At 38.7% G+C, this 13,228-nt stretch overlaps 1 protein-coding gene across 1 annotated transcript in view; it reads right to left on the bottom strand.

The window, feature by feature from the left end:
• Nucleotides 1-13,228, bottom strand: part of AP4S1 (adaptor related protein complex 4 subunit sigma 1) — a 47,368-nt gene that overhangs the window by 18,980 nt on the left and 15,160 nt on the right. Inside the window, exons 2-5 of the mRNA XM_007113367.4 lie at nucleotides 11,504-11,701; nucleotides 4,607-4,814; nucleotides 1,915-2,001; nucleotides 156-224 (exon numbers count right to left, since the gene is read on the bottom strand). Of these exons, the coding sequence (XP_007113429.2) occupies nucleotides 156-224; nucleotides 1,915-2,001; nucleotides 4,607-4,814; nucleotides 11,504-11,701 (562 nt within the window). The remainder of the gene's footprint in view (nucleotides 1-155; nucleotides 225-1,914; nucleotides 2,002-4,606; nucleotides 4,815-11,503; nucleotides 11,702-13,228) is intronic.

The following is a 13,228-nucleotide window of genomic DNA, read 5'->3' as shown; positions in this document are numbered from 1 at the left end:
GTCAGCGGCCATGGCTCACAGGCCTAGCTGCTCCGCGGCATGTGGGATCTTCCCGGACCGGGGCACGAACCCGTGTCCCCTGCATCGGCAGGCAGACTCTCAACCACTGCGCCACCAGGGGAGACCAAACACCATTTTTTTGTCATTAGACTTACCACTCGGCTGAAGTAGTCGTCTAAAACTTCCACGAAGTTATGGATGAATTCATAAATCGCCATCTCATTCTGAAATAAAAAAGGAAGGGTGCAGTTAGTTTTATTTTTATTTATTTAAAAAATTTTATTTATTTATTTATTTTTTGGCTGCATTGGGTCTTTGTTGCTGTGCGTGGGCTTTCCCTAGTTGCGGCGAACTGGGGCTACTCTTCATTGTGGTGCGCGGGCTTCTTATTGTGGTGGCTTCTCTTGTTGCGGAGCACGGGCTCTAGGTGCATGGGCTTCAGTAGTTGTGGCATGCGGGCTCAGTAGCTGTGGCTCACGGGCTCTAAAGTGCAGGCTCAGTAGTTGTGGCACTCGGGCTTAGTTGCTCTGTGGCATGTGGGATCTTCCCGGACCAGGGCTTGAACCTGTGTCCCCTGCATTGGCAGGCGGATTCTTAACCACTGCGCCACCAGGGAATTACCGGGTGCAGTTAGTTTTAATATGACCTATTGGGGAAATCAGACATGGAGCTGCCCAGTCAGCAACCAGGTTTTAGAGCATTTGGTAAACAGATAATGTGAGCAAAGCAGCTTCCTACTGACAAATATTCAGAATAGTTCTAGGACTTATTTGTTTAAAAGAAGCTTATCAATAGGGGAAATGTAGAAAACCTTAACCTCTAAGATTTTTTGAAAAGTCCAAGATGAATCTAGCTGAATTGAAACCAGATTGTGTCTGGTGATTATAGAGTTTTGAGGTCTACTCCCTGACTTCATCACCAACTGGCTGAAGCCAGGTTTTTTTTTTTGTTTTTTTTTCCCCCAGGGTCTTCATGTCATCACTTTTCCATCTGTGAAGATGGGGAAACCATCTCAAAGTTTGGTTCATGGATAAAAAAACAATCAACTGAGATTTCAAACTATTTTAGATCTTAAATACCCTTTCAGGGATTCCATGGCCAAGGGTGCTACTGATCTGGGACTGACCATTTCTGAAAAGGTGAACTATATCTGATGAGATGTAATTACAACACAATCATATTTACAGTTTGCCTTCTGAAATTACAGCCTATGTTTAATGCCACAGTTGTTTGGCCTCTACCCTTGGCTAAGCTGCCCCACTGTGCTACACAGAATGAGGGCAGGAAACTGGTATTGCTTAGGGTCGAGGAAGGCATTCTGTGGTTTTGTGCTTCTCCACAAATTGCTCATCTAATCCAAAAAAAATCCTAGGTTTATCTCTTCCACACAGTTTCCCCAGCCTTGATAAAAACCAATATCCTTCAAGAGTCAAGATAATTGTTATGGAGGTAAGTGGGGAAGAAAATGTCAATTTAAGGAGGAATAAAAATCAGACTGTTGGGCTTCCCTGGTATCGTAGTGGTTGAGAATCCGCCTGCCGATGCAGGGGACACGAGTTTGAGCTCTGGTCTGGGAAGATCCCACATGCCACAGAGCAACTAGGTCTGTGAGCCACAACTACTGAGCCTGCGCTCTAGGGCCTGCGAGCCACAACTACTGAGCCCATGTGCCACAACTACTGAAGCCCGCGCACCTAGAGCCCATGCTCCGCAACAAGAGAAGCCACTGCAATGAGAAGCCCACACACCACAACAAAGAGTAGCCCCCGCTCACTGCAACTAGAGAAAAGCCAGCACGTGTCAGTGAAGACCCAATGCAGCCAAAAATAAATAAATAAATTTATTAAAAAAAATAAAATCAGACTGTTATTCCTAATTTTCTTGTATTTTCCATAAGCTCTTCTATTATCTTACCTCAGTGTCATTAACTCCGACCACAATGAAGAGAGCTGCATACTGCCGATATATCAGCTTAAAATCCTTATATTCAATGAAAGAGCACTAGACAAAACACAATTAGACATTAATTCCTATGGTTGACAGGGATTTCTTCAAAATGGCATGCATAATTTCTAGGTTCTGATTTGAGTATCTGTCAACACATTCCTAGAAATATTCAACATTAAGATGTTACACGGTCTTTGCTGGCCGCCTCCTCACAGTACTCAGGGGAATGCTTGGAAGCATCTCTAGTGGGAGGCGGAGAAGTGGTCTTGGAAAAATGTCTGAATGTTCACATGGGTTCCCACCTGTACTTCTTCTCATTCCTTTGCTTGGCTCTGTGTGGAACTCAGCCAGCAAAGAAAAGGCTACTAAATAATCAGCATTTTAGACTGCCTCCAAAAGTGAAAATAAACCAACATGATAAAGAAGATTTTCTTCTTTCCATCTCCCCTGGGCTCTTTTGGAAGCAATTAGAGTTTCCGTTTGTACTATCTGATAGTCATTCAAGAGCCAAATATACAGAGCATACATACATGCAAAAAAGAAAAAATCTTGATTTCTTTTTCAGAAGAATCAATGTAAGCTCTTTTTATAAATTTAAAGATGGCTTTTGTGTGGCAGATACTAGACAAAAATCTCCCATTGTAAATATTGCTTTATAGGAATTAATAACTAGCTTACCACTACTGACTAGTGGAGGAAACAACTCCCTTCCCATTCATCTCTCTCCTAAAGCCATTGTACAAAGGGGGAGAGGAAGGCACTGGGTGGACAGGAATTGGACAGCAGGCTGAAGGTACAGTGTTGCCCTTCCTTTGGATTTTTGGGTGTGCTTGACCAAATGTGATTGAGCAAGAATGGTATGACTTTTTGCACTGGGATATGTTGCTCTATGGTGCTCAGATGTACCTGGGAATGAAGCTGCAAGTTTTTTTGTTTTGTTTTGTTTTGCTTTGGTTTTTTTTGGCCATGCTGCACAGCTTGTGGGCTCTTAGCTCCCTAACCAGGGATCAAACCCGCATCCCTGGCAGTGAAAGCACAGAGTCCTAACCACTGGACTGCCAAGGAATTTCCGAAGCTGCAAGTTTTGATTATGGCATTTCTTCCACGGGAAAGCCATTCAACGATCTATATAATGGAGGTGTTTGAGGCTTTTATTTGACATTAGGATGAAAGAATTAAGTCCAGGACCATTCTGCAGCTTTTGGTTCACTGTAGAGCCAGTATTATTTCTGGTCAGTCAGATCTTTCAAGGAAACACAATCTATTTGAAAGAACTGAGGAACATTTTTCAAAGCCTCTCAGGAGTTTCTGACATTCAAAAAAAAAGTATCCAAGCACCTCTGTGGATAAAATAAAAATGAAGCTGAGATTGTGTTACTTTGGTACCTGATTATGCTAAAAGCCCAGTGGGTTCCCTTTAAAATCTAAGATAATTTAGAATGCTTCAAAAATATCTAATGGTATGTTCATTTCAAAGCATTTATTTCAGAGGGTAACCTATTAGTGAAAACTATGAAATTGTAGAGTGCCTACATTCTGTAGAAAGATTCAAACAGAAATACTTCTGCAGTTTGTTTACCTTTACTTAAAGTATGTGGCTATTAACACAGTCCTTTAATAGTTTTTGTTTTCTTTTGACAACTACATAAAGCAGTGTGTGCCATAGCAGTCCAAAGTAGTAATTCAAAGAGGACTCTGAGATGTTCTGACTGGAAAATCAATTTAGAAGCCAAGGGAAACACAGTTCTAATGTGTAACTTGTGAGCACTGATGTAGCTTAATATTTTATGACTTACCAGTGGTTCCCACGAGGAGCCTTTCTACATATGCAGTGAAAAAGAGAACTAGCAAAATTAATGGGAGATTTAAATAAGCTTTCTGAATTTGCATTAGTTTGCTCAGTGATATCCAAAGGATTCCAAGTTTAGGGCCTAGACTAAGTAATTCTCCAACTAAAGTCCTTCGTAAAAGTAGACTCAGTTTTTACAATTCCTGTTTACTATTATTTTAACGATTTAATTTAACCTCAATTTTGGCAGAATGGATAGATTTGTTGTTTCATATGAATTTTTTAACTTCCATTTCTCCCATCTATATAATAAAATAAGACAAGTCCAAATCAAGTTTGTTTTGTTTTTAAATTACTTGTTCCAGTATTATGTTGGTGGTAAATTTATAAAAATGATAAGCAGAAAAAAACTGCACTCCACATGAGAATCATGTTATTATCCTCCGGCACAAAGTGGGTCTTGACTGTTCCCCTCTATACTGGTCATCTGTCCTTCATCTTTTGGCTTAAAGAAAGCTGTCTGCTACAGGCACTCCTAAGAGTTCCAAGGGCTGAATTAATATGAACAAAAAAAAAAGGTATGTCTATTAGCAGGCTTAAATTTGAGCTGCCACTTCCATAGTGCAATAAGACAAATATGCTGACCTAAATATGAACCCAAGACTTTTCCTGATTTTCTTTGCTTTTATTTTCCTTAAGGGGATGTAAAGAGAGCTATGCGGCAGTCTTCATTTCACTTCATTTGTTAATTTTCCCTAATAGCTATTGAAAGAATGTAGTTCAAAGAAAACGATGGGCCCTGCGACTCAGTAATAATAAATCTGCCACTGCTGAGTTGAATGCAGAGATCAAAGAGAATCAGAAACTTACTTGTTCATTGGATCGAGAGAGACAGCTCTTTATGACTTCTGTTTCCAGAAGCGTACGTTTATTAATCTCCACATGTTCATAGTACTTAGAAAGTCGGGTCTGCCCTTGTTTATTCACCATGAGGAAAAATTTTATCATTTTTTTTTCTGGCCAGTATTTTTCCAAATATAGTTCAAAAGTTATGGCGAGGGGTAGCTGTAACCAGAACCTGAAGAATAAAAGAACAACAGAAAGGCAAGATCAAATTTCTCAAGAATCATATTAAACGTGTTCCATAGATGAACCAGAAGTAAAACGTCTTCTGATAACATTGGTCTTCACTCCTATGAACTAAATGAGACTTTAATAAATAACTAAAGATAAATTTTCCTTAGTTATCCTCCAAAACATTTTTTAGTATCTACAGTAGCTCTACTCATATTCATTCAATTGTTTCATCAATCTTGTTGGGCACCAAACTATGTGTCAAGCACCAGAAGGAGAATATGGATGAAGAAGAAATGATTTCTGATCTTCAGATCATGACACCTAGCAAAGGTACTGGATAGGTAAACAAATAACAGCAGTACAAGGTGATGAGTTATAACTGGGATGGGTATACTTCTGTGGTGCACAAAAGGGAGGGACAAGGAGCATCACGGGAAAGTTGGGAATGGCTTCCCAGACAAGGGGCATTTAAGCAAGATCTTGAAGAATGACCCAGAGGGAGAGACTCTGAGACACAGAAAATAGGGGTATGAAAGTTCTGGGAAGTTCACTTTGGTTGCAGGTCAGGGGGCAAGAAGAATGGTCATAGGAAATTGAGCTGCTCAAATAAGATAAAATTGGCTTTAGAAGTTATGCTAAGGAATATGAAATTTATTCTATGGACAATGGAGACAGGATGTGTAGTGAAGCTCTTCTTTCCTTAGTGTTGAAAGCAGTAGTAACATCAATTATTTGTCAAAGTCCTCGTACAAGGCCCTGTAACAAGTCCTACAAGGGTCTGTACTGAGCAATTTACATACATTATTTAGTTATCACAATTTTCTGCGGCAGGGACTTTAAGGACAAGAAAACTGAATTTTACAGATGTTAAGGCACCCAGCGTACCTGGATTACTGTGTATCAGGGGTGAGATGCAGGTCAGAGGCCAAGCGCATGCACAGATCCATGACACCCCTACTCCTCCTCATTCATGCTTGTGGGTTTATTTCAAACTCAGCTGTATTGAATCCCATGTTTGTTATTCTTATACTTAATATAGTTTTTGAAATAATCAATGCAAAAGCGCACAATATTGACCAATGGCCAGTTCTTTCTTCATGAGCATCAGAGCTGTCTCATTGGCCAATCTTACAATATCATATTCACATTTTGTAGCATCTTTGAAAATCAGTGCAAAAGACCAGGGTTAACAATAGTTCTTAAGCCAAATTTTAAAACTTGGAATAATTTTACAGAATAGTTGCAACAGATGATGAGATAATATTTTTATATTATTTTTTGCCTTCCTAGCTCATCTCTTATTTCCTAAACCCTATCAGACAGGAGGTTATCTCAAAACAATTCCAAACATTAAGAGCTGGTTAGAGGCAGATCCAGTCTGGCAAAGCCTGGGGCTGCTGTGTTCATTCGGTGTGCAGAACAGGGTGTCATCTAGACCAGCTCAGCCGGGGATCGACAGCTGTGCCACAGGGGGAGGCCTGTGGTCATTCACTCCCTTTTCCAGGAAGATAAACTCACTACTGTAGGTGACATTGCAAAATACTCTGTGTTATTTAATCGTTTGGTGTTAAGTCCTGCTTTTATCCTCCTTACAAATTACTGCCAGTAAAAATTATGGCAGATGACTAATAAATTAAGATTACCATCCTTTCCTTTATGCCCTTTCAGCAAAGTTATCTTAAAACGATCTTTATGAAAGTTAGAAATGACAATCCTATACCCTGGATTCCAACTGCCAGGTAAAAGAAAAAAATATTGTCTCAAAGGTACTCATGGCCAAACCTTTGCCTTTAAATGTCCTGGTTGCATTAAGTGGTAAAATGAGATGTAAAATGATCCCACTGAGATGCTACACCAAGGGATCAAGTTGGTTTCCACCTTACAAGCACAGCATTCCTTCCCACTGACTTCAAGAGCAAGGATGACAAACAAGGACGTGCTGAACTGATACTCATTAGGACACAAGTCTTGGAAATAGTAGCTGAAGGCATCTAAAGACTTGAATACAGTGTTTTTTTTTTGCACGCTCATAAACAATTACACGATTTACAACTGTAGGATTACACACTGGTAATAAAGCGGACAAGCAAAACTGTAAAGTATTTCTATTACACAATATACAACACCAAAATATACAATGTGGAGACTCAGAGACAGGTACGTGTTTGAGAACTGAAGATGAATGACATAAGCACCTATCCTGGTTACTAATTATCAGGGAGGAGGGAGACCAAATAATTATGAAACTGAGGTAGGGCAATAAGAAGGAATATGCTTAGCCAAGTGCTGGGAGTGGTCAGGGTACAGATATGAACTTCCTCTGTTAATATACTCTTTGCATTCAACAACACACGGGCTGGTAAAGATGTCTTGATTGCCAAGAAGTTAGGAGATTCCACACCCAAGAACTTGTGTGAATGTGTGTGAAAAATCAAGGAAGAATAAAAAAGAAACTTTACTGAGGAAGACATTACACAAAGGGTGCTAGGATGCCTAAAGGCCAAGACTAGGGAGGTGGGTAGATTCACAGTAGAATATAAACAGATCAGCGTCCCAGTCCCCTACATGATGTAAACTTAATGCTTAGAGAAAAGACAGACTGGAAAGACTGAAGTAAGTATTGAATTGGGCACAGTTTTCATACTTCTGATGGTGTATTTCTGGGAGTTAGAACTGGAAGAATCTTTATAGGTTGTCATACCCAAAGATGACAAATAAATTTCAACGTGGGTGCCAACTTTGATTAACTGTACTAACTGCATTGAGCACTGTGTTGGGAAGGATTCCGAAGATGTTTTCAGGTTCAGAGCAAGAGGATGTCATGAATAATTAGTAATGTCAGTTGTGGGTTAGGAAGCAGGGTGTGGCAACATATGCACCTTGTATCTGTCATCTCTGATGTGCACTCCCTTCATTTTGTAGATGGGAAAACTGGTAATCTGAGATGCAGTGAAGTCCTGAATTCTGGTCTCTTGACTCATAATGCTGTCTTTAATTTATCACACTGCCTCTGCCTCACTCAGTGTATTAGTGTCATTAATGTCCATTTAAGCTTAATAAGCATCAGCTTCAGGTATCTTTGGGAATGATCAACTCAACATTATCTTTTCTAATGCTGCTGCACAATTAATGGAAAATACCAAACAATTCACTGCATGAAAACAGTAGAGTAGGAAGTTTCTGGAAATGAAAATGTTATTTGATGATGGCTAACATCCTTTCTAGCTCTAAATGCTTTCTATGTACCCCAGAACCATAATATTGTACAACTCACACACACACACACACACACACACACACACACACACTCAGGGAATATTAGACAAAAACTTTGTTTTTGCCCCATGAAAATGACTGAAATAAAATCCCCCAAGTTACAAAGCCAATTTCCACCAAAAAATGTATAGTACTCGTAAGGTATAATAGTCAAAAGCATGAACTAGGTAGAGCTCGACTGTTTGGATCTACTACTTATTAGCCTTGTGATCCTGGGCAAATTACTTAATCTTTCTGTACTCAGTCTGAGGTACAATGGGAATAATATTAGTACTGACCTTCTAGGTTGTGAGGCGTAGTTGTATATGTAACATTCTTAGAACAGTGTTTGGCAGTTGGCATGAAGTGAGTGCTATTTAAGTGTTGGCCAATGTCATTACGATAGTTCATCACCTCTTCCTCAGACAAGCCTTTCCTGCCTATCCCAATCCCTTTTTCTAACCACAAAAAGTTGGCTATCTTTTCTTTGAACCCATCACTGTATCTTACAAAACCTGTCACCCTAAATAATCACTATTTGATTACATTCTGAGCTCCCCTACCAGACAAGTGATTTTCACTGTTTTACTGTGATATATTTTACGCTGTGATATATTTTACATTGTGACCCAGTCAGTATACAGGTACATACATATCTGAATGGAAGTTCATAAAACAGTACTCGCCCATACTTTGTGTATTGTACTCCAGTGTCTTCTATGACCTTTCATTTTGTAAAAAATGCAGTTGTGAGGGGTTTGGATTACACAGATGTATGGATTTTTCGAAACTCACCAAATGTAAATTTTATATAAAAAGAAACTAACACTCCGGTTAATGATATACATGCTGAAGTATTGGGGGGAAATGTACTGATGTCTACAATTTACCTTTTTTGGGGGGAGGCGGGCTGTGCTGCCTGGCTTGCAGGATCTCAGTTCCCCAACCAGGGATCAAACCCGGGCCATGGCAGAGAAAGCCCGGAATCCTAACCACTAGGCCACCAGGGAACTCCCTATAATTTACCTTGAAATGCACCAAAAAAACTAAGATAAATTAATGGATGGGTAGACAGATGGATAGATGGTTAGATATATGATAAAGTAAGTACAGTCGGCCCTCTAGATCTATGGGTTCCGTATCCACAGATTCAACCAACCATGGATTGAAAATATTTGGGAAAAAAAAAATTCCAATATGTTCCTAAAAGCAAAACTTGAATATGCTGTGCACTGGCGACTATTTACATAGCATTTACATTGTATTAGATATTAAAAGTAATTTAGAGTTATTTCTAGATTAAGTTATTTTAAAGTATACGGAAGGATATGCGTAGGTTATATGCAAACACTAAACCATTTTACATAAGGAACTTGAACATTCACCGATTTGGGTATGTGGGGGAACTCTGGAACCAATCCCTCACGGATACTGAGGGATGGATGACTATATAGTAAAAGATTAATGGTAGAATTTAGGTGGTGAGTATATGGGAATTCACTGTGAAATTCTTTTCAACTTTGTAGTATATTTGAAAATCGTCACGACAAAATATTGAGGAAAAATGCTAGTTGTGGCCCACTGACATATTTTTTTTAATTCCATAGATTTTATTTTTTAGAATAGTTTTAGATTTACAGAAAAAATTGCAAGGACAGTATAGAGTGTTCTCATATACTCCACACCCAGTTTCCACTATTATCAACATCTTAGTATGGTGCATATGTTACAATTAATGAATTGATACATTATTATTACTTGAAGTCTATACTTTATTCAGATTTCCTTACATTTTACTGAATGTCCTTTTTCAGTTATAGGATCCCATATTATATTTAATCTTCACATCTCTTTGGAATGCACTTGGCTTTGACAGTTTCTTACACTTTCCTTGTTTTTGATGACCTTGACAGTTTTAAAGAACACTGATCAGGTATTTTATAAAATGTCCCTCTATTGAGATTTGTCTGATGTTTTTCTCATGATTAGACTAGGTATATGGGTTTTGAGGAGGAAGACAACAGAGGTCAAGTGCCATTTTCATCACATCCTATCAAGGGCACATACTACCAACATGACCTATCACTATTGATGTTACCTTGGTCACCTGGCTGAGGTAGTTTTTGTCAGGTTTATTTACTGTAAAGTTATTCCCTAACCCCATCCCCTGCCCTTTCCATATTGTACTCGTTGGAAGGAATTCATTACGTGCAGCCCACGTTTAAGGGGTAGGGATTTTAGTTTGATCTCCTTGAGGTGGGAGTATCTACATAAAATTATTTGAAATTCTGCTGCACAGGAGATCTATTCTACCTATTTATTTATTTATTCAACCATTTATTTACATCAGTATTGACCCATGGATATTTTATTTTATACTTTGAGTTATAATCCAATATGACCCAATGATTTTTAATTTCAGAATCTGCTAAAGGACTATGACCCAAAATTTGAAAAAGACTATACCAGACAATGAACTTGTGGGTAGGGTCTATATCTTACTTCAGATATTTGCATTGTGCCTAGTATATAGTGAACATCCAATAAATGTTTGTTGAGGGACTTTGCTGATGGTCCAGTGGTTAAGACTCTGAACTTCCACTGCAGAGGGCACAGGTTCGATCCCTGAGCAGGGAATTAAGATCCTGTATGCCGTGCAGTGCAGCCAAAATATATTTAAAAAAAAAAAAAATTGTTGAATGAATGAAAGCTTTTTTTGTTTAGCAATAAATTTTCCTTAAATAAAAATCACAAAAGTATTCAAGCAAAGCAAACATATAAAATACCCTGGTATCCCAACTCCTCCCGCAAATCCTGTTCATCTTACCAAAGACTGAACCAATGTTTTTCAATATGTTTAGTGCATATCCTTCTAGACCTTTTCTATACATTTACATGTAAATATTCATGCATGTGTAGCAACTCTATTTTTTAAACATAAATGTGATTGATGAACTCCAAAATGTCAAGAGGCTAGTGTAGTGTCTATTCTCTTCCGGTACCATTAAATGAACCTGGTCCACTCACAAGATCCTGGTTGGATTCTACAAAAGGATGCTAAAGGGATGTATTTTTGAATTCATCAAAAGGACCTCCTGATGAAACAATCTAGCTCAGGCTTTCCTGGGTCTTTGTCCCATTGGTCCAGTACCTTGGCTCCCATTCCGGCTCGGGTCTTGGTTCTTAATGAAATGGTTTGGATTTCTAACACTCTTGATTTGATCTTCCACAACTTCATCTTTGGTATCTGCCCTTTGGCTATAACTCCTAGGGTCTTTGGCACCCAGCCCTTGCACTATATAATATTATATAATATCTGACTTACAAAGTGGTGGCAAGGATTAAGTGAAGAAATAATACAGTTTTTGTAAAATGTTTAGCACACTGACTTCTTTCATTTCCTCCCTTTATATGTATTAAATTAGAGGGACTTACCTGGTGGCGCAGTGGTTAAGAATCTGCCTGCCATTGCAGGAGACACAGGTTTGATCCTGGTCCGGGAAATTCCCACATGCCATGGAGCAACTAAGCCATGTGCCACAACTACTGAGCCTGCGTCCGAGAACCCGTGAGCCACAACTAGTGAGCCCATGTCCAACAGCTACTGAAGCCTGCGTGCATAGAGCCAGTGTTCTGCAACAAGAGAAGCCACCGCAATGAGAAATCTGTGCACTGCAACGAAGAGAAGCCCCCGCTCACCGCAACTAGAGAAAGCCCATGCACAGCAACGAAGACCCAATGCAGCCAAAAATAAATAAAATAAAATAATTTATTTAAAAAATTAGAGAGCAGAAGCAAGAAGAACTACAATCCTGCAGCCTGTGGAACAAAAACCACATTCATAGCAAGACAAGATGCAATGGCAGAAGGCTATGTACCAGATAAAGGAACAAGATAAAACCCCAGAAAAACAACTAAATGAAGTGCAGATAGTCAACCTTCCAGAAAAGGAATTCACAATAATTATAGTGAAGATGATCCAGGACCTCAGAAAAAGAATGGAGGCAAAGATCAAGAAGATGCAAGAAATGTTTAACAAAGATCTAGAAGAATTAAGGAACAAACAGAGATGAACAATACAATAATTGAAATGAAAAATACACTAGAAGGAATCAATAGCAGAATAACTGAGGCAGAAGAACAGATAAGTGACCTGGAAGATAGAATGGTGGAATTCACTGCTGCAGAACAGAATAAAGAAAAATGAATAAAGAGAAATGAAGACAGCCTAAGAGACCTCTGGGACAACATTAAACGCAACAACATTCACATTATACGGGTCCCAGAAGGAGAAGAGAAAGAGAAAGGGCCATAGAAAATATTTGAAGAGATTATAGTTGAAAACTTCCCTAACATGGGAAAGGAAATAGTTCAGCACCACCAAACCAGCTCTACAACAAATGCTAAAGGAACTTCTCTAAGTGGGAAACACAAGAGAAGAAAAGGACCTGCAAAAACAAACCCAAAACGATTAAGAAAATGGTAATAGGAATGCACCCAACATAAGAGCACCTCAATACATAAGGCAACTGCTAACAGCTATAAAAGAGGAAATCGACAGTGACACAATAATAGTGGGGGACTTTTAAACCTCACTAACACCAATGGACAGATCATCCAAACAGAAATTAATAAGGAAACACAAGCTTTAAATGACACAATAGACCAGATAGATTTAATTGATATTTATAGGACATTCCATCCAAAAACACCAGATTACACTTTCTTCTCAAGTGCGCACAGAACATTCTCCAGGATAGATCACATCTCGGGTCAGAAATCAAGCCTCAGTAAATTTAAGAAAATTGAAATCACATCAAGCATCTTTTCTGACCACAATGCTATGAGATTAGAAATCAATTACAGGGAAAAAAACGTAAAAAACACAAACACAGGGAGGCTAAACAATACGGTATTGAATAACCAAGAGATCATTGAAGAAATCAAAGAGGAAATCAAAAAATACCTAGAGACAAATGACAATGAAAACATGATGATCCAAAACCTATGGGATGCAGCAAAAGCAGTTCTAAGAGGGAAGTTTATAGCTATACAAGCCTACTTCAAGAAACAAGAAAAATCTTAAATAAACAATCTAACCTTACACCTAAAGGAATTAGAGAAAGAAGAACAAACAAAACCCAAAGTTAGTAGAAGGAA

Source organism: Physeter macrocephalus, chromosome 11, assembly GCF_002837175.3.
Source record: "Physeter macrocephalus isolate SW-GA chromosome 11, ASM283717v5, whole genome shotgun sequence".
In the NCBI taxonomy this organism is placed as follows: domain Eukaryota; kingdom Metazoa; phylum Chordata; class Mammalia; order Artiodactyla; family Physeteridae; genus Physeter; species Physeter macrocephalus.
Note: the sequence above shows the minus strand (reverse complement) of the source record. Positions and strands in the feature narration are given on the sequence as shown.